Raw genomic sequence first — 21,085 nt, 5'->3', positions numbered from 1 at the left:
ATTGTATAGGTAGGGAGTCAGAGGCCAGGGGACTGGGTCAGAGGAGGGGACGTGCTGGGAGCGCGGGCAGCAGCATGGCTGAGGGGCAGTGCTCCTGCAGCCTCGCCTTGGGAAGAGGTCTTCACCATCCCATGTAGTCAAAGGCTTTGGGTTCTGGTAGGAAGAATATGCTGACACTGCATCTGACCCACAATGCTTTTTCCAGGAGGTACTACTGAGAGTCTCAAAGAATAGGCAGGTCCCTGCCAGGTGAAACTTTCTCCTAGGTCTGGCCAGAGACCACAAGGATCACACCTAAGGAGGTGCCCCAGGGCAAGGCAAAGAAGGACAGCTGAAGATTCCATTTTATTAATGATGACCTTTCACTGCACTGTCCCTAATTTGTTGGCCCTTGAGGCTGTGACAATAGCTCACAGGCAGGGTCCAATGAGGAAGGAACACAGAGCATGTGTTCCAGTTGCTTCGGAGCCTCCCACCGATGCTCAGACAAGTGAACACAACCACCCACAGGCCCAGACCTCCTGAGAATGAGCAGCTGCACCTCCATTGTGAGGATCAGGGCAGGGGATTAGCCAGCCTGCCCCACTCAAGAAGACATCAGATCATACTAATGACAAGGCTTCACTTGACCACAAAACAATCAGCACCTAGAACCTCATCTCCGTCCAAGCTCGGTCTGGCAAGAGCATCTGAATAACACATCTGTTTTCTCCCTTAACAAGGCAACTATTCTTAAGAGCAAACTGTCTGAACCATCCTTCCTCGAAGATGCTCAGAGGAGGACATGCAGGCATGGCAACACACTGATAGTTCTGAGGGTGTCAGGGGCAGCTGGCAGCCAGCACCTTTAGGCAGGACCCAATGGCAGCCACCCCTAGCACAGGAAAGCTCCTGCAGACACAGATCCCTTCCCCGAGGTGTGAGCATCTCCCTGGCAGGCCAGGAATGGGGTCCTTCCAGCCTGGGTCTCCCAACCTCCCCACCACCAACCCCATGCCTGCAGGAATGCAGGTTTTTTTCTCAGATTCTGGCCACTTGAACAAGCAGCTCCCACATGTTCCTCCTCAGTCCTTGGATAAGCCCTCAGCATGGGGGGAGCCACTCAGGACCTCACCTATGCACATCTGCCCTGCCCCAACCCCCATACCCCTACCAAATCACATACCTTGGATTTCCGGGCCCCTTTCTTGCCTCCTGCTTTCTTAGACACGGGCTTCTTCTGGGATGGAGACTTGGCCTTTTTGGCCGGGGGTGGCGTGATAATGGCTTCCAACTTCCCTTTGGATCCTCGTTTCTTTGCTAGCAACTCCGGGTGGATGTTTGGTAACACTCCCCCACTGGCTATGGTGACTCCTTTTAGCAGCTTGCAGGAAAATCAAAGTAGCAGATGGTTAGCCTGTCCACCCTGCTTCTGACCTAGAAGAAGTCTGCCCTGCCCATTCATTCTTGCTTAGTTGGTAGAGCTCCTTCCTCCATGGCACCTCCAAGGATGCTGACGGGACCCAGGCTAAATTTACAGAAAGCAAGTCCTCAGAGTCCCTCACTGCAGTGGGACTCCACTGTCTTCCCTCCAGGGAGAGCCAAATGCCTCATTTCATTTCCTCCTGTCCCCAAATAAAGCCTCGAGGAAAAACTGTCATGGGTGTCAGAGATGTCCAAAATGCAGTGTGCACCTCTGACAGCCAGCCAAACACCAACCTCCCTGTGCCCCTTGGGCAGTAGGACTGTGGACCCAAGTTTTTGGGGCAGGAGGCAAAGGAGAGCCCCATACCTGATTGAGCTCTTCGTCATTGGCCACAGCCAGCAGGATGTGCCGGGGTGTGACCCGTCCCTTCTTGTTGTCTCTTGCTGCATTGCCAGCCAGTTCCAGAATCTCCGCTGTGGGGAGCAGGGGGAAAGAGCAGCCGGTCATGTTAGTGTCAGAGGATCTCAGGCATCCTCCCAATCTCCCTGTTCATGGTGCTGGGAATGGGCATGGGCAGCAGCCTCAGGAAGCAGCTACCTCAAGGTATGAAGCTGCAGGCGCTCTGCCCTGCCAACTTCAAGCCAAGTCGCAGACGTGCTGAGCGGGATCAGGAGGCCCCCAGTCCATCCCCTTTGTTTTGGAGACAAAAAGCCAGAGACTCAGAGAGAAGGGACCACCAGCTAAAGGTCCCTCAGTAGGAAGTGGTTGAGCAGACTCATGAACCTGTTTCCCAGAATGGGTTGCCTGTAATCGGCCCTCCACACAGCCCTGTGCAGAGCCATCAGTGTGGCCCTGGGAGCAAGCAGGGCATCGGGAGCGAGCGGGGCATCATGAGCAGCAGGTCATGCCTGTGCTGTGGGCCGGCAGGGCCGGGGCCCATCTCTGTTAACAAGAGCAACATGGAGCACCTACACATTCAGACTCAAAACTAGAAGGATATGAAGGGACACCACCATGTCAACATCCTAAAAACATAAACCAGAAGAGGTAGGATGCAGAACAGGTTAATGACACAAAACAATAAAACACAACATACCAAGCCTATTAATGCTTGATGGAATACTGATTACCAAAAATAAAGTTATAAAAGTTTTTCTGGAGAAAACAGATCTAGTCATAGATTGGGTATTAGGTCCTAAAGGATTATTAATTTTCTTGGGTGTGACCGTAGTGTCACTATCCTGCAGAGAACACTGTTCACAAGAGATACATGCCCAAGTACTTAGAGGTAAAGGATCTTGACATCTGAAGTTTACTCTCAAATAATTCTGACAAATTCCATGGAGTAAAGCCAATGTGGTGATATGCTAAGTGCTATTAAATCTAGGTATGCAGGGGTACCTGCGTAGCTCAGTGGTTGAGTGTCTGCCTTCTGCTCAGGTCGTGATACTCAGATCCTCGGATCGAGTCCTGCATCGGGCTCCCTACGGGGAGCTGCCTTCTCCTTCTGCCTCTGTCTCTTTCCTCTCTCTCTCACGAATAAATAAAATCTTAAAAAAAAAAAATCTAGGTGTGTGGTCTTTTAGCATTCTGTATGCTGGATACTGTAAAACAGTTTAAAAACTAGACAGCTAGGAGCCCGGCCCATAGGTGGTGCTAGGGTTCGTTTACCCATCCTTCAGGGCAGGCCCTCACTGGACAAGACAATGGCTCTTCCACAGCACCAAAGATGGGGCAAAATAGTAGGTATCCTTTGGCAAGAGTTTTTTCTCCCCAGCAACATAGTTCTCTTGGTAAATAACATCACTTCCTCATTTTCTTAACCCAGATGGAGCCAAAAATACATCTTATAGCCCCCCTCCCCATGCCTGCAATTCTGCCCATGTCACGGTCTTGCCTATGACCACTCTCATGGGCCCAGCTCAAGTGTGACCTCCTCCTGGACTAAGGAATTTCTAGTATTCTGGGTTATGTTGTCAATATTAGAGGTCTCCAGCAAAGTCCAAACTCAGAATCACTATAAAATAAGCAGGGAAAAGATCATAGCTACCTGAAAATCCTGTATTTAGAATTTACAATATTACATGGTATACATAATGGAGTTCTAGCTGCTGAATCCAACGCAGTAACTATGGCATAGGACGCTGAAGAATGAATGGGTGGATGCTCATGCAAACTCTCCTATTGACAGTGGAAAACCAGTCACACCTGGGGCAGGTTTCTACGATGTATCTGAGGCAGGAATTCATTTACTCAATAATCACATCATTGATGATGCGCTACTACTGGGGCACTCTGAGGTGTGTGCCACCTTGATGCTCCCAGGCCAGAGACCCTGACCTTGAATTTCCCATTTGAGAATGGCTAGAGTGAGGCCCCATGAGGACAGGATGAGAGCCAGCCCATTTCCCACCCTTAACAGTTAGTCCCAAGAGGACTGCTCCCCATGCAGCCTGAGTGCAGCCGGAGGGGCAGAAAGCCCACCTACCAATTTCACTGAAGCTTCCCTGTAAGTGACAATGGCAAGGTGTTCCAATGCCCAGCAGAGATGGACCTATCTCAGCCAAGCAGAAAAGGGTGTTTGGGATGCTGGAGTGACCCTAGGGCCCAGGTGCCATGATAGAGAAATGGGCCCAGCTTGGGCTTCTCCATCCTTCATTCATGGAGGAGGCACCATACTGCAACACTACTGTCCTGCCCATGGCTGGTGAGGAAGCCACAGTAGGAGCCTCGCCTGAGGTGAGCAGACTCTAGGAGTAAAGGCAGAGAAGAAAGAGCTAGCTGTGGGCTCTCCTTGGGCTCTGTGCTGGGTCCCAAGTGGCAACAAGGCCAGAGAGGAGCAGCTGGTCCCACAGAGTTGTAGCCTACCTAGCATTCTTCCTGGCCTCCACCATCCCCTCACTGTTCCTGGTTTTCTGAGACTACGGGAAACAAGGAGCCAACAGTATCTGCAGAGCTGGAACATACAGAGGAAGGTGGGTGGATTACAGCCTTTTCCCCATTATGTGCTAAGTAAGCTTCACCTGGCCTTCATTAGACCCACAGTAGTGCCCTCAGCACCCTCTCTGGCAAGATCGTGTGAAATTACAGCTTCTCAGGGAGGCAGACACAGATTTACTTGAAAGGCTCACGCCCAGAGAGGGTACAGTGGCCACTGTGGGGAAGGTCTGTGGTCTTACTTCAGGCACTGCTCATTTAGCTTGTCCTGTGTGCACCAAAGCCAACGTGGTGGTGATAAGGATGCAAAAACCCGAGGGGGAGGGGGAGAGGTGGGGTCACCACAACTAAGTGGCCTTGGGCCACTAATTTGGGTGGGAGGCAGGCAGCACGTAATACGAGGGTGGCCTGGCCTGGAAGGAACACCCATGGCTCAGAAATCTGGAGCTCAATCCTCCAGGAATTCCCCTCACTTCCATGGGATTTCCTTCCCCACCCCACTCTTACTCTGTGGCTGAAATTTCAATGGCCTGTGTTTCTCCACTTGGGAAAACTCAAGGACTGTGCTCACCTACTGCTGACTCAGCCCCAAGCCACCGGGGAGTGATACTAAGGATAGGTGTCTCAAGGGATGAGGAGCACTGCAGCTCCTTGCAAAGAGAGGGCAGGGGTCTCATTCCTCTGCCTTCACCAAGGAGCAGGAATATCTACCACTCCTTTCTTGCTGCAAACCTGAGCTCGCCTTCAATCTGCGATCTGCGAATGCCAAGATGACTGGCCCTCCCACGCTCTACTGCCACAGGGCAGGCCCTTGGCTCAGCCTGGGAGGAGAGAGAGGAAGGGTGCCAAGTGAGGATAATACAGAGGGGCACAGATTCACACTCCAGTTAGTTGAGCAAAGCTTTATCTTCTGTTTACTCCTGCATGTTTTCCAAAGGGTAGTTACCATAGCAACTCCTTTGTCAAGGGACGGACACACACACACACACACACACACACACACACAGCACCTTGGAGGCACACCTTTTATGAGAAGCACGTTCCATGCCCATCTGCCCAGTCCACTGCTGCTGGCAGAGAGCTGGTGCAGTATAAGCAGCCAGGGAAAAAGATGTACAAAGGCCGCATCTGACAGCTAACAAAGGTGGGAACTTAGAGCATGAATGAGCTCAGGCCTCGCCAGGTCTTCATCAATGCCCACCCTCTGGTCCTCAGGCCAGTTTCAGCATCAGCCATCACAAGGGCCTTGCCTGAGCAGGAGAGGGCTGCCTGCTGCAGGGGGGGAGAGGGTGCTGGCTGTGAGGGACTGTGGCAAGGCATGTGCCACCAAAGGAGAGTCCCTCGTTCACTTTCCTTCTTAGTAACTGACCATCACCTTTGCAAATGAGCAATGGCAGGGTCACAGAAGCCCTAGGCTTGGGGCTGCATGTGGTTCCTGCCACTGCCCCTACCCAGTGAGAAGGGCCCACAAGCAAGAGGGCAGCCTCCTGGGGCAGCCAAAGCCAGCTTCAGCTCCACCTCAACTTGCATGAAACCCTGCCTTCCTGCAAGGGAGGATTTCCTGCACCTGATTCATCTTGTGTCTTGTACATCTCTAAATTTGCCTACCTGGATTAAAGGAAAAGGATTCTGGGAAAGAGAATCAGGGAAAGCACCACATCTACAGACCCAGGTCCTTTTCACGGTTTCCAGAGCTCAATGCTTGGATCCCCCCTTGGAGAGAGTTTTCAGGAGCCACAGCCATGGTGGCTATAACTGAAACAAATTGAATCTACAAGAAACCACAGAAGGAAAGCGGGCAAGAACACTTAGGAAGAGAAGAAACAGACCCTGAACCGGGTTCTCCACCTGCTCAAGTCACATCTTTCTGGCCAGTGAATGACCAGCAATGGACAGGTCTGGGGCCAGTTCTGGAGAGGACTTTAAGTGTGGTCAGGTTCCCAATGATAAACGTTGCATGAGGACAAGTTGAATGAGGAGCAACACTGGCCAGCTTATGAGTTTTTTTAAAGATCTGTTTGTTTTAAGATCAAACTTGCAAAACACCCAAATATCTCTGGTTCCCATTCCTAGCCAGGGCCAGTCTGGCAAACTGTGAGCCACCAGATCCATCATTTGTAGTGCCAGGACCAGCAATGTGACCTTATTCTCTTCTCAGAGCAGCAAGTGCTACGGAGGCCCCCTGGGCCCACCATTGCCCAGCCCCACTGAGCATGACTGTTTTAAGGCCACTTGACACAATTCCCACAGCCGTGAATAATGGCATTATTTGGCAGCCTTTTCAGCTACGACCAGCTGTCTGAACGTGAATACCTTTGACAGGTCTACTTTCCAAGTTCATCCAGAGACCAAAGGCTTAGAGTCTTCCCCCTACCCCATCCCCCAAACATCTTGAACTAAACTGTATCTGCTGTATTGAAGCATTCTGTCTCTCTTCCTTTAGGGAGATGAAGTCATGGCTTACAGAATTAGACCCCTAACAGCTAACAGGTGATGTGTGGAGGCTGCGCCAAACTCTAAACACAAACCTTGCAAAAGCAAGAGTCAGAGGCTCTACAGAGCTTTTTGAAGCATCTCTGCTAACAAAAGAAATATTGAAAACAACCACCAGAAATCAAAGGAAAGCAAATGTTCACGTAATCCCAAGGAGAAAACAGATATTTGCTACAAAGCCAACAACATGACGAGCAATCTGTTTATTGTATTTCTTTCAATTCATCGGGCTTCCATCAGCAGTTCACTGAGTTCAGAACTGTTTTACACCATTCTGGAAAGCCTTAACCCAATCAACCCCAATCGGGGAGTGATTGCTATGAGTTTCCTGCATCCTGACTGCACCACACTTTCCTCCAATTCTCCCGGGGGTCCAGAATCCACCGGCCTGCATCTCACCTTTTCAGGAGATGAGTGGCAGAGTCTGAAGCCTGCTGAGCTGTCAACCCAAGGCTCCTGGGACCTCATTCATGGGCCACAGAAAAGCTCTCCAGTCTGCCTGTCCTGGGGCCTCAAAGGAACCAGGAATTCCACAGAGAAAATAAAACCTACAGCAGTAACAGAAAGTAGCATTTGTGTGTGTGTGTACAGGATACAAAGTATTTTGTAACAATGAGCCATTCTGTGGCTTCTCTGCAGATGTTTGGAGTCCAACACACACTTGTCCCTTGCTGTTAAGCCCACGTTATAGACCCCCCCCTAAGAGCCCATGAGCATCTGGTCCAGTTTCCCCACCTTCCCCAAGTCTCGCAGTAAGAATAGAAACACAGCCTAATTTGGAAGTTTCTCTAGTAACCTGCTTTTCATATTTCAAAGTTAAAAACTAAGTAATTCTGCATTATGCCCATTAACGAACAGAGACAGGATTCTTGACAGACACTACCTTCCTCTGCCCCACCAACCCAGCCCAAGGAATGAATACCTCCAGTGCTTCTGTGTTAGCTCACCTCAGTGGTCTGTGTTCAGCGGGGTGCAGCAGCCACAAGGGGCACTGTGCTGGGGCTGGGGTCTGCTGTCAGTGCAGGCGTGAATCCCAGCTCCCGCACTTGGTTGTAGCAATGCCAACACACACCTGAGGCTTGCTTTCCCTTTCTAGAGAATGGGGACAATCATTAGGTCACCTTCAGGGCTAATGAATTCAGTGAGGATTCATGAATCAAGTTATATGCTTACAACAGTTGGTAGGTATCAGCTACTGCTTCTGAGGCTACAACCACACACTTCGTCTTTTACAGAGTAAGCTTGATTTCTAGGGGAAGAAAACCATTCTTTCTTCTCCTTGGGTTCCTCTGTCAAAACAACGGGCTGGCTACGTGGACAGAGGCTGTCACGTGTGTGAGAGCTGGGAGGAGAAGGAAAAGAGCAATACAGAAAACCTGGTGTTTCCTCGCCCGACAGTTTATTCTTCGCTGTTACACTTAACAGTTTACATATGTTTGAAAAATGCACTTGAACCCGATTAACCTTGGGGCTGCCAGACTTACCTTGATAGAACGCAGCACCCAGGGCAGCCCCACGGGAGGTCTCTGCCTCAGGATGGGGCCTGGGGCTGGTGTCTGACCCCACAGGGTGTGGGCCAGGGCAGAGGCAGAGCCTTAGCCAGCTGCTGACACAGCACAAGTCAACGCCCAGGGAGGAAGATGGAAGGGCTCGGAGCCTGGGGCAGGCCAGAGAAACCTGTTCCCACCCAGGGTCTGGCAGACAGGCAGGGCCCTCTGCCTGCTGCTCACTCCCCTCACTCCCCATCAAGGACTCTGAGTTAATCTACAAGGAAATGGCTGATATGCGTGTTTGGATATGGAAAATCACAGCCATTGGTTCTTAAATTTATCTCAGGAAGGTATGAACACTCAGAGAAGTCTGCCGAAATGAGATGATGTGAAGATTATCACGTAAAGAGAAGCTTCATTTAAAGAGCCCTGACAGGGTGCTATTTCCCCGGTGAAATAGGGAAATGAGGAGGATGGCGTGGGCATCGTGGGCTGCCCTGGTGCCTGGGCCAAGGCTGAGGCGACGCCTGTCCTCCACCCTCATAGGCGCATTCACCAGCATGTGGAGCCCTGCTGCTGCCTCCTCTGAGTGGAACTGGGGACACCATCAGAGGGAGACACTTTACCTTCTTTTGTGCTATATAGCTTGTGCCCAATTTATCTTTTCAAAATGTAAGAAATGAAAATGCAGTGTAAACAAGAGGCAACTATGGTATACACCTGCCCCCCCCCCCCACCTCCGGGACTACGTGTCACAAGGTATTTTCCTATAAGAAACCTCTCAATGAACATCCATATAGAACACTGCCCCCCAACAACTTCAGGACAAACTTTCTTTACAAGCATTCTGTAGTTTCTAAACAAACATTAGAAGACTGAAATCCTGCAAAGAATGTTATCTGATAACATTCTGGCCTGACATCTGTCCCAGCCTACTTACTTAATCCCACTCCTCACAAGATTTCTGAGCATTTGGACTTTTCAGGTTCTTCTCCTGACTGTTTTTAAAGCACTATGAGTGTGCCATAGTTTGGGGAGGCTCTGGGCTTGTCTGCCCAAGCAGATTCCTGGTACGGAGGGCCACTAGTCCAATTTAAGCTGTTTCACCCAGGATTGTACCCCCTCTTCCCTGAAGGGACGTTGGGCAAAAAGCTCCTGGCCCTCCAGTCTACCCTCAGTGCCACTGGGCTATACGATCCCCTCACCAAGGGCAGGGCACGACCCTCCCCTCTCCAAGGACTCTGTGGTTCCTCTTTCTCCCCAGAACCTCACTTGTGTAGCTGCTGCTGCCACAGCCAGCACCTCCCATACTGACCAGACTGCCCCTTCTCCATAACCCAGCATGTGTCCTGCCAACAACCACCAGCCCTCCTATGTTAAACCCATCTCCTTCCTGCCAGTGACTCTTTGTCCCTCCAGGCTCATCCCTGCAGGACCTGTGTCCCCTCTGCCCATGCCAGACCATAAGATCATCTCCAGCCCTTGCACATTACCTGCAACTGCTCAGAGCCTGCCCCTGTGGATCCACTGGGTATCTAAGTCAGGCTTAGAGGACTGGGCATATACCATCCTCCTGCAATCAAAGTCCACTAAAGACACAGAAGATGCTAGAGACCCCCACCCAGCTCTCCTGATAACTGCTAAGGTCCATACTCTTGAGAAGAGCCTGCAAGAGACACTCTTCAAAGATGGGTTACTCTTCCAGTGGCCTCACAGAGGTTACTTGGACTCTAAGCACAAGGGGCAGTTTAAGGATCCTGTGAGCTACCAAATGTAAAGCACTGAGCCAGTGTCTGGCACGTAGTGTTCACTATAAGGCTGTTGTTTCATTACTTACATGGCTCTGCCTCTGCCTAGCACTCAAAGCACGAACATTGCCGCAAACCACAATCTCAATCTGGAATAGGGGGCTTCCAGGGCCTGGGGTGGAGGTGGGAGGGCAGGGAAACTGATGCTCCTCAACCTAAGTACCCTTTTTCTGATGCTGACTTTTAGCAGCCAATCCCCAGATTTATAGAGGCAGCAGATCCATGTTTACCAGTGACAACGTCGGTTACCAGTTACCACAATGAGCATCAATCAGGATAGCCATGGCAAGGAAGCCTATGATTAGGCCTTTTCCAGAGACCTTGGATTCCCACATGGTTCCCACAGTCCTGCAGGCAAAAGATGTGAGCTATGGCAGAGAAAGAGCCTCCTTCTGATGCGGACAACATTGATAAATGTCTTCTGTAGAGGCCACTCTGCACAGGTCTCCCGTGTACATGGGGATGACAGGCTATCCCTCGAGAGGACACCTCTGCATCAGGCACCACCACAGCCCTCTGAAGTACCAGGGAGCACCTGCTTCCTGGCCATCAGATGGAAGGCACCTGCCTGAAAAGGAAGGTGAGGGGTAAAATGAAGGAGTAAAGACATAAAGGAAGGGAAGGTGGGAGCCAGGGTCAGAGCTGCAGGCTGGCTGAGCAGCCTGGCAAGTCCAATGTGAGTTTATGTTATCTTCTTGGCAACCAGAACTGGAGGGGGCGGTGGGGAGAGACAGAGACACGGAGGGAGGCTGACTGTGGCTAATACCCTTTGGATCTGTCTTCCTGCTACAATGTATTTATAGCTCTGAGGAGTGGCTTTTTGCTCTCACAATGTTTTATTCTGGGTTGACTAGACATAGAAGCCTTCAGGCAAGCAAAGAAAGGGGACTATAAATATGTTTCATTAGTGGCTGATATTTTAACAGAAAGGTATCAGGAGAGAAGCTATTTCTAGAATTCTTACCACTTCCTTCTCCTCCCAGTAAGTAGTTCTTTAAAGCCATTCTCTATGGTCCTCTATAGAGAGACGCTGGGGTACTTCTAGCACCCCTCCTGGGATGCTATTTAAATCAGGTAGGCAGCTCCTGCCTTCCTCTGCTTTTCAAGGTATAGCTGGAGATACCCTCAGTGGATTTTGTAACAGAAGTGAGAGATCAGCCGTTGATAAACTGTCCACACCCTCCCGTCTGCCACTCACAGGTGCCATGCTGCTTGGCTCTCCTCCAGCTGGTCTGGCCCACCATACCCTGGTGTCGTTAGCATAACCCTAATTATGCTTCATTTTAAAATCCAGGGGCCTAATTCAGCTCCCATCTCATCAATTTCCTGGCAGCACCTGACATTAGCAATATTCCATCCTCCTGAAATTCATCATCCTCTAACTGGTCTTCTCATCCTTGAGTAAAAAGCTATTTAGGAAGCAGCTGCAGAACGTGAGCCCCAGCATCCGTAGCTGAGCACACAGTGATGAGGGACAGGTAGGGAAGGTGCGTTCTCAGCCCTGGGGTCATGAATGTGGCCTTTGATAGGTCTGACCCAGCACACTCACTACAAACTGTTGAAATGAACACTGATTTTTTTGACCCTCAGCACCCAGCTTGGCACTTGCACCTCCTCAGAGCTTGGTAACCCTTTCACAAATAGGTCATTACAGATGGATTACTAAACAAGTAAACCAAACACTGCAGCATTCAGACCGTGATTCAGGATAGAAGTGCAGGGATGTTCTCCAAGGCGCTGGCCCGGTTTCATGTATTAGAGCCAATACTCAGGATCCATGGCAGGCAGTGTGAACTATAAAGCAGTGATCCCAGGGGAAAGCAGCCCCATGATGGCCCAGGGTCCAGGCAGGCCTCACCTCACAGTCTCAAGGCAGGTCTTAGGGTTGGCTGAGGGGTCTAGGAGTGCTTGGGGAGATGTTAGGGGCAGATCAGCAACTCTCAGATTCTCCCAACCAAGATTCTGGCTCAAATATAAATGTCAGCCTCTGCATATCACATGTACCCATTATCCTGATTATTTCTTGGCATTTCATTTTTTAGATTTTGAAATGAAAAAGGAAAAGTATCTTTAGAAAGATACAGAAAAAAGAACAACAACAAAAAAGAAAGATACAGAACAAAAAAAAATACAAAATATACATAATAAAGTGATAACACTATCTTTTGGGAGGAAAACGGGGTAGGGGAAAAAAGCAGGAAGAGAAATGCATGTCTCACTGTACGTCCTGTAGAAACATGTGAATTTTATCATTGGTATATATAACCTACTAAAAAAAAATTGAAGAAAGTGAAAGACCCACCAGATATGAAAAACAAAGTATGTAACTAGACAGTCCAAGGAAAGAAACAAAGTCCAAAAATTGCCCTAAGTAATCTAGAAATATCAAGTACGGTAAAGGAAGCATCTCAGAACACCAAGAAAAAGATGGGATATTCAACCAGTTGTGTTGAGGTACCTAACTGGGTAACCATCTGGAATAAAATTATGTCAATCCCTATCTCACACAATGTATCAGAATAAATTTTAAATGGATCAAAGGAAAAATGTAAAAAATTAAACCATAAAAATACTAAGCAAAAGCATGAGGGAATTCCTTTCTAATCTTGTAGAACAGTAGGTTTTCTGAATGATGACTCAAAATCTAGCAGAAATAGATGTATAAAGACTACCATCACTAGGATTTTTCAGATAAACTTGGTAATTATTCCACAATGTGTATGGATATCAAATCATCAAGTTGTACACTTTATACAATTATATGTACCACTTTTTCCTTAAACTGGAAAGAACAAGTTATTTGAATAAATACATTATTATGTATAATATAGTTTTAAAAACTTTAAAAATGAAGAGGAAACAAGATATTATAAAGAATGACCAAGAAGATTTAAAAAAAAAAAAAACCAATGGGACTTTTAGAAATCTAAGTTTCAAAGCTGAAATAAAAAAATTCATGGACTGGGGGCACCTGGGTGACTCAGTTGGTTAAGTGTCTGACTTTTGATTTTTGGCCCAGGTCATGATCTCAGGGTTGTTGAGATTGAGCCCCACATTGGGCTCCATTCTGGGAGTGGAAACTGCTCATGACCCACTCTCCCCCTTTCCCTCTGCCTCTCCCTGCCCTCACTCAGGTGCATGTGCAAAGCTCTCAAAAAAAAAAAAAAGTGACTGAATTAAATAGTAGATAAGACACAGCTGAAGAGAGAATTAATAAACAGGGAGATAGTTCTATGAGACTGCAAAAATATCCACAAATAAGTTCTGCAAGACAGAAATGAAAACTATGAATGAAATAAACAGACACGGAGAAAGAATGAGACAATAACATATATTTGATTTCTGTTGAGACACTGAAGAAACAACAGCTAAAAACTATACATGTGATAGAAGCATGTTCAGAGGCACCTGGGTGGCTCGGTCCATTAAGCATTTGCCTTCGGCTCAGGTCATGTCCTGGGGTCCTGGAATCGAGCCCTACCTCCAGCTCCCTGCTCAGTGGGGTGCCTGCTTCTCCCTCTCCCTCTGCCCCTCCCCTGCTTGTGCTCTCTCTCTCTGATAAATAAAAGATAAATAAAATCTTTAAAAAAAAAAAAAAAAAGAAACCATGTTCAAAACTATAGCCTGAGAAAGTTTATCACCAAAAAACCTCACGAAATGAAATCCTAAACGATGTACTCTATGACAAGTAAAGTGATCCGAGGTGGAAGGCCTGGGATGAGAGAGGCACACTTAGTTTTGGGCACACCATTTTCCTTGCCTGAATCCAGGAACAAGTTTGGTCTTTCTATGGGCTTTTCCATTGCCTCTGGGAAAACAGAACCCTTGCTAGGGAACTTGTCTTTGCATCTGCAGGCCCCAGTGGCAGAAATGAAAGTGGCATGTTACCCTTCACCGGGAAATTATGAAGCAACAGTTGAGCCTCCTTGACCACTGAGTTTCCCAGGCAATGCATCTCATCCTCAAGAAAACGGAGAGATTGGAACAACTGGACATCCACATGTAAAGAAGTCAATCTAGACACAGACCTCACATTTTACAAAAATTAACTTAAAATGGATCACACACCTAAATGGAAAACACTAAACTATAAAACTCCTAGAAGATAACATAGGAGAAAATCTGCACAACCTCGGGTTTGGTGACGATTTTTTAGCTACAACCCCAAAAGTGCAAAACATGAAAAAGGAAACAATACACTAGACTTGCTTAAAATCACAAACTTCAGCTCTGTGAAAGACACTGTGAAGAGAATAAGAAGACCAGTCACAGACTAGGAGAAAAATGACTGCAGAAGAAAGCAATGAGGACTTTCCCTTCTCTGATCCCAGTGATACAGTCCAAGCCCCGGCCCCGAGAAAGCAGAAATGGAGCCACTGTTTCATGAAGTGGGCCCAGGTCACACTGACACTCTCGTGGACCACTTTGTGGACTCTCTGGAAGGACTGGGTGGTGGATAGGCCAAAGTCAGTGTTTGAGCTCCTCGGCAGATTCCTGTGCCTCTGGGAGAAGCGTGCTATCAAGCCGTGCTGCCACCTTCACATCATGGGTCAGGTAGCAAAGCTCTGGGAGTGCCACCTCTCGAGCCCTGAGGCCTGCCCCACCTGGGTGTGCTAACTGGCTGGCCATCCAACACCACATGACAATACCACATAACAAGGGAAGTGTCAAAGGTGCATTGTGATAAACTGCTTCTTCAAGCACTCCTCCAAGGTCTCCCCACGACAAAATCATCTATTCCCCAGGAGGTAGACGGAGGCCTGCCAGTGCAGCAAAGCGGGGAGCACCTCCCGAAATACCTCGCAACTTGCTTTGCAAGATTGTGTATAGTGGTGAGTTTCTGCAACTGGGTATCAGTGAAGATCATCAACAACAGATATTAATAAAAACAAATAATTAGGCTAAAATCTAACTCCCTTTCATGCACGGGCACACAAAAGGCATTCAGTGCCAGCAGCTACCTCCAGGTGGTGGAATTATGAATGACTTTTAGCTACTTGTGTTTTTAAACACAAACTGCTTGTATAACCTGAAATGAGATTACGCATTTAAATTCTGTCGGCACACACTAGGTATCCAGCATGCTAGTTTCAACTTCAGTGTTTCCAACTTTTTCCTAGTTGCAGCCCTCTGTCTCATTAAAATCCCTAGTCCTCCTTTTCGTGTGTGTGTGTGTGTGTGTGTGTGTGTGTGTGTGTGTGGTTTGCTCAGGAATATGAAGACAGTAGAGGGCTTTGCAGAAGTGAGCACTGTGGGGTACTGTGAGCTCCAGGGCAGCGTGAATGCCCAAGGTGCCAGCGAGAGTTAGGTGGGTCCTGGCTGAAGTGTTCGTCTAAGGTAGGGGTGGTCAGGCAAATAAGCAAGAGACTCAGGAGGACCTCAGGGAGCCTCGGAGCATCAAGGAGTCAGTCTGACTGTCCTCTTCTTCCTGCCCTATTTTTAGCTGGGTGAGTACAGGACACACTCAGGTGTCCTGGATAGGAAAGTGGTAAAGAGGCCAGGTAAGTGACAGTGCCAAATGCAGGCTCCGCCTTACCCATCTGCCAAGCCTGTCCGGTCCTTTTTTTCTCAGCCCAGAAAAGTCACACAATGATGGCTGTTTGCTGAAATGAGTGTATCTGTGTAACAGGATGCAGGGCCAACACAGAGGGCTCCCCCTACTGCACTTAGGGCAGCATCACAGTGCAGCCCCACCCGATACCAAAGGGATGTGCAAAGTCTGACACAGTTAGGGATCAGAAACCAAGCAAGCTGAACCTCAGGATGAGGATGATCATTTTGTCAGCCAAACCAGACAGCAAGGTCTATTCCTAAGAGTCATCCCTTTTCCTTGCCTTTTATTGTAGGACTCAGTCAGGCATAAGGGCCAGGCATCACTTAGTCTACAAAGTGGCCAGAAAGTCCACCCAGGGAACCCTGCTTATTTCCCGGGTCAGGAACCTGCCCCGTAAAGTTCACCACGGCAGCTTCCCATTAGAGCATCCACCGCAAGAGGGTGCCAGGTGCCGGTTAGCAGAGGGGGAGGCTCTGCTCCCAGACAAAAGACAGGAGAAGGATATCCAGGTCTCATCCAGGGGCAGTGGGAGGGGCAGGACTTGGCAACATGGAAGGAGTGGGGATCAAGAGATGCCTTGTGATAAATATAACAATTCAGCTTTGAGTGTTTTCCATACTCCTTAATGTTGAGAAACCCTCTGAGAGTGGATTGGATTTTTGCAAAAAAGCTTAAGTATAGGAGGTAACTTGGTAGAATAAGATTTGTGATCAGGCTACACGACAGGATTTCTGGACTAAAATTAAAAAAAGGAAGAAAGAAGATGTTACTGCACATCTTTTTGGATTTGATGAACAGGAGCCAGGCCTGTTCTCTCAGGGGTATGGTAGGCTGTCCCCAAGTTAATACCTGAGCAACTCAGCTTAGTAAAATAAGTGCTAAGGGCTTCCTAAGACACCACTCACCTAGCAAACGTTGAGGCACCTTCTCTGCACTGGGCCCCTCTGAAGACAAGCTTTGTGCCTCGATGCGACAACAAACCAAAGTTTGCTCTTTGTGGTAGCTTTCAATCTTGTGTCTTCACTTAGCCTTCCTCAGAGTGCTGTTTCTCATGGGTTTAAGCCACACCAGTGTCTTCTACACTGTGCTGTGCAGGGTTTTTTAAGGTGTTCCTTGAAAGACTTTTGTGATCAAAGTTTTGGGAACCACTACCTACCATAGTTCCCTCCCATGGGGATTCACAATGACACCAATATGTAAAAGGCTCTGAAGAGTCTTGCAGTAAACAAAGCTCTCTCTTGGTGGTTCCCAAACTGAAACAAATTCCTTCACTGAGAAACTCGTCTGAGGTTATTCATATATCCATCTCAAAGAGGGATGTGAATCTAGCCGTCTTCTGAGCTCAGCCATGGAGCCATGTTTTTTTTGGTGGAATACCTCTTCAATTTCATCAAACACTTAGGTTCTGCTAAACACAGTTTGAGCAACACTGACCCACAGTTCCTTGACCCATGACTTCAGACCAACAAATCACGGCACCTGGGAGGCTCAGTTGGTTAAGCATCCTTCTCTTGATTTTGACTCAGATCATGCTCCTGGCTCGGGTCATGATCTCAGGGTCCTGAGATCAAGTCCTGCATTAGGCTCCACGTTCAGCATGGAGTCTGCTTAAGATTCTTTCGCCCTCTCTCTCCCTCACCTTCTGCTCCTCCCTCACATTTGTGCTCTCTTGCTCTCTAAAATATATAAATGAAATCTTAAAATAAAATAAAATAAAAGATCAACAAATCACAAGGGTGCTTGCTCTTTGCTCTTCCACACACTTTTCAGTTACAACGCCTCCCCGCCAACTGCAAGACTCAAGTACCTTTCACTTACCCCTTTGTTTGCCCTATTCCTTTACTGGTCTCTGGGCTTGTGTGTCCCCAACATTAATGGAAATTTCACTGGGGCAAAAGCCATGCCACATGTTTCTCATTTCTCATCTTACATCTTCTTTACCTTCCAGCAGTGGTGTGCTGGGCACAAGGGAGAGATTCCAAAGGCTTTCAAACTGACTCAAGTCAAGTTTCCTTTTCCCTTAAATGATATTTAAATCATGGAAGGGGTAAGTACCACAGTCCCAAGGGGGCAAAGATGACAGCTGGGCAGGGGCTGCCCTGACTGCCTCAGTTTCCATGCGATAACACTGCCTTCCACCATTTATTGAGTGGTTAGGATGAGAGCTGGCTAAATGCTTTAGATACAGTGTCAATCCTCACAGCAGCCCCGACAGCTTGGGCTGCTGTGCTGCTCGTCTGCAGAATGAAGCAAGGCCTACATCGTCCAGGGCACTGAGAAGACAGACAGCATCACATTCCTTGGGAAGAGCTCCGGGGAGAGTCTGGGAGGGAAGCAGAGGCAGGAGCACACAGATTTGGGGAAGAAGCTGTCTGGCCTCCAGGCCTCAGCTTGTTCCAGATGTTGCCTTTTCCTTTTAAGTAAGACAGATGATTGGGCTCTGGACCCAAGCGGAGAACTGGAGGCCAACTTCATATTTCAGAGCAAGACCCAAGGCTATGACCTCCTCCCCGTATCTACCTGAGCCCAGAGCAGACCATAAGGAGGAGAACTCGTGTGGTCCCTCACCCCTGGAAACATGCTTTACACAGGGTGTGTCACTGGGCTCTGATGGTCTCTGCCCAGAATGGCCACTGCTGGTTCAGACACTCTGCTGGTGTGGCCTCAGCTCTGGCATGCTCAGCTCCTGGTTAACTGAAAAATCCTTCAGGAAGATGTCTGTGCACATGCCAGGTGCTCAGGACAGAAGGGGCTTCCAACATGAGACAGACATCTTGATGCTGAGGCTGGTATAGGCTTTAAGAGGAAGACTTAGGTATCGCTTAAAACAAACCAGGGAGAGGAGGCACTGAAGCTGCCTAGGCATTCTGCACACACCTGGTAAGGCTAGAGGCTCGATGGGTTCTAGGCAATGGGAGGACAACACACACAGGACAGTCCCACACCATCCCTAAGGAATGTGATCAGCCAGAGCAGTGGTACAGGGACTTCCTCCTCTCTCTGCCTACCCCCAGTGCTAAGGGTTAGCTTTGGGCACTTACACTGTGTGGGCATAGGAGGAGCATGTCCCCTGGATCCCCTCACTGCAGCCTCTATAACCATAGGAGACAGTCACCATAGCCCCATTGTACAGATAATCAACTCACAGCCTAGAAATGTGAGTGACCTGCCTGAGGCCACAATTAGGAAATGGCACCTTCAGACACCCAAGTCCACATCTTAACCGTACAGCTCTCCTGCCTCTACCTGACGTCCACTGAACACGGTGGCATCCCATCTGGTCCTCAGGGCTGGCCACCGTGGAGACCTCAGCTCCCTGCTCCACAGCTACCTGGTCCCAGCCTGACCCTGGTAGCTCAGCAGTCCTATTAACCACCTCATCCAGACCCCTCAACTCTCTACTGGGGGCTGCTGAAGGCAGGAGGCCTGGCCCAGCCATGTCGAAGGGTGCCATGTGGCACACCTCCATCACCATGCCTGCAACTGTGTATACCACAGTCTGCAAGAGTCTGGGCCACGAAGAGAACACAATCTTTCTACATGGCCCTTCAGGTGATGACCAGATAGCTCACCTGATAGCTCCCAAGTGGGATAGCTTTGGTTAACAAACTACAAACAAACCTACACACCACCCTTTTCTTGCCTGTGCCTGCCTCTGAACAGAAGGCTCTCTGGGGTGAGGAAAGGTCTTGCTCTGACTTCTATCCCAGGACTAGATGCATGTTCAGTGAGGACCTGCTGAAAGGGTGATCCTTCCCTCACAGACTCATGTCAGAGCACGATGTCTGGGTCACATCCCTGTCGAGGCTCCTAAGCTGCTCAAGGGCTGGTACTGGGGCTTCTCTCTCTTCCAGCTTGGGGATAAGATGTAGCTGGCACCCAGCAGGCACATGGAATGCAAGGGAGGGGGTGGCACAGCCCCACTCCCAGCTCTCACAGGGCTGAGTGGGCCCCACCTCCTTCTCCAGGCCTCAGCTGAGATCTCCTCCTCACAGAAGCCTTCCTGAGCCCATTCCTCTCCAGGCACCCAGGCCCTGCTTTGGCCTGCTTACACTCTCCACGGCATCTCTCACAGGCAGTAACCATCTGGGCTGGTTGGTTCTTTCTCCCGGACTAGACCATGAGCGGCACAGAACAGAGATCACTTCTGCCCCAATCATTCCTGTGTTCGCAGACAGAGCCTAGTCTGGTGCCTGATACACAGCAGGTGCTCAATAAGTGTGTGTAATGAATGAGAAAGTGTCTTCAGGGAAAACCAAATCAAGGAGCAGAGCAGAAAGAGGGCTTGTCCACCTTCTCTTCTCACTCCTGGAATAAAACCAAAGTTCTGAGCAGGCAAACACTCAGAACTTCCAAATCCTCACACGTGGCCACATCCCAGGCCAACACACTCAGAGAAGGCATGTGGCACTGTTCTGAGGGGTGCAACAGGGCAGTGTTTTCACTGGATGTGGCTGCAGAGCTCGGCTACTTCCCCAACTGGCAACAGGGCACACGTGACCACACAGTGCCTGAGCACCGCACTCATGTCTCAGGATGTCTCCCAAAGTGTCTTTCCTGTAGGCCAGGCACCATGGTGGGGGCAGGAGTAGGGCAATGGCAAGCCAGTGACTCAGCACTGCAGGCAGGCAGAAAACATGGCTCAGATTCAGCTAACTATAGCTCTCCTGGAAGGACTTGGTGAAACTTAAAAATATGTATTCTTAACATACAGGGGTTAACATGGCTGATACCTGAGTAAAAATTCACCTTGACCTACCATCTAGTATGAGTGACAAGCTACCCTGACCATTCCCACTGCCTTTTGTGACCACTACCACCCAACCGTGAGAGTTGGGGATGGGTACAATGGGCATGGGTACAAAAAAGACTCAGGGTCTCTGGTCCCATGAGAATGGACCTGCTGACCTCAAACTCATGAGCGCTGTGCTCAGTTCCAGAGCCTGCCAGGCACAGACAAGGAAAACATTCAGATTTTCCATGTAGCACATAATAACTACCTCAGATATGTTGGAACAATGGTATCTCCCACCCTCACCCTACAAACTAAAAAATAGAAACCTGATGGAAGAAATGAAACTGATGTGATACTTGACCTAATGATAGTGGTCTGTGGACATCCCAATGACAGGGACATCATGACATTCGGGAACCAGGAGTCGTGGCCTGTATGCACAGCCCTTCCCCATTATGCTCAAACAAAGCCCTTTGGCTGTCAAGCAGCCTGGAGTTGGTGGAGCATAGGCTGTTGTCAACATTTGAGTTGTATGGAAATTGGGGTCCAGAGAGTTTAAGTGAATCACTCTAGGTGACATAGTATGTAAACTGCCAAGCCAGAACTAAAAAATGTCCTCTGCTTCCTATCTAGTAACTTCTCCCAATGTAACTGCCAATGTTC

The 21,085-nt window shown here is 48.9% G+C and overlaps 1 protein-coding gene across 5 annotated transcripts in view; it reads right to left on the bottom strand.

Annotated features, from left to right (window-relative positions):
* The window catches only part of LOC121494435 (core histone macro-H2A.1), a 78,128-nt gene that overhangs the window by 45,212 nt on the left and 11,831 nt on the right, over positions 1–21,085 (bottom strand). For all 5 annotated transcript variants that reach the window (XM_041760867.1, XM_041760868.1, XM_041760866.1 and 2 more), the window contains exons 3-4: positions 1,772–1,878; positions 1,166–1,363 (exon numbers count right to left, since the gene is read on the bottom strand). In XM_041760867.1, the coding sequence (XP_041616801.1) occupies positions 1,166–1,363; positions 1,772–1,878 (305 nt within the window). The remainder of the gene's footprint in view (positions 1–1,165; positions 1,364–1,771; positions 1,879–21,085) is intronic.

The sequence above is a fragment of the Vulpes lagopus genome, chromosome 7 (assembly GCF_018345385.1).
Source record: "Vulpes lagopus strain Blue_001 chromosome 7, ASM1834538v1, whole genome shotgun sequence".
In the NCBI taxonomy this organism is placed as follows: Eukaryota; Metazoa; Chordata; class Mammalia; order Carnivora; family Canidae; genus Vulpes; species Vulpes lagopus.
The sequence above is the reverse complement of the archived record's forward strand: the minus strand, read 5'-3'. Positions and strand labels throughout refer to the sequence as shown.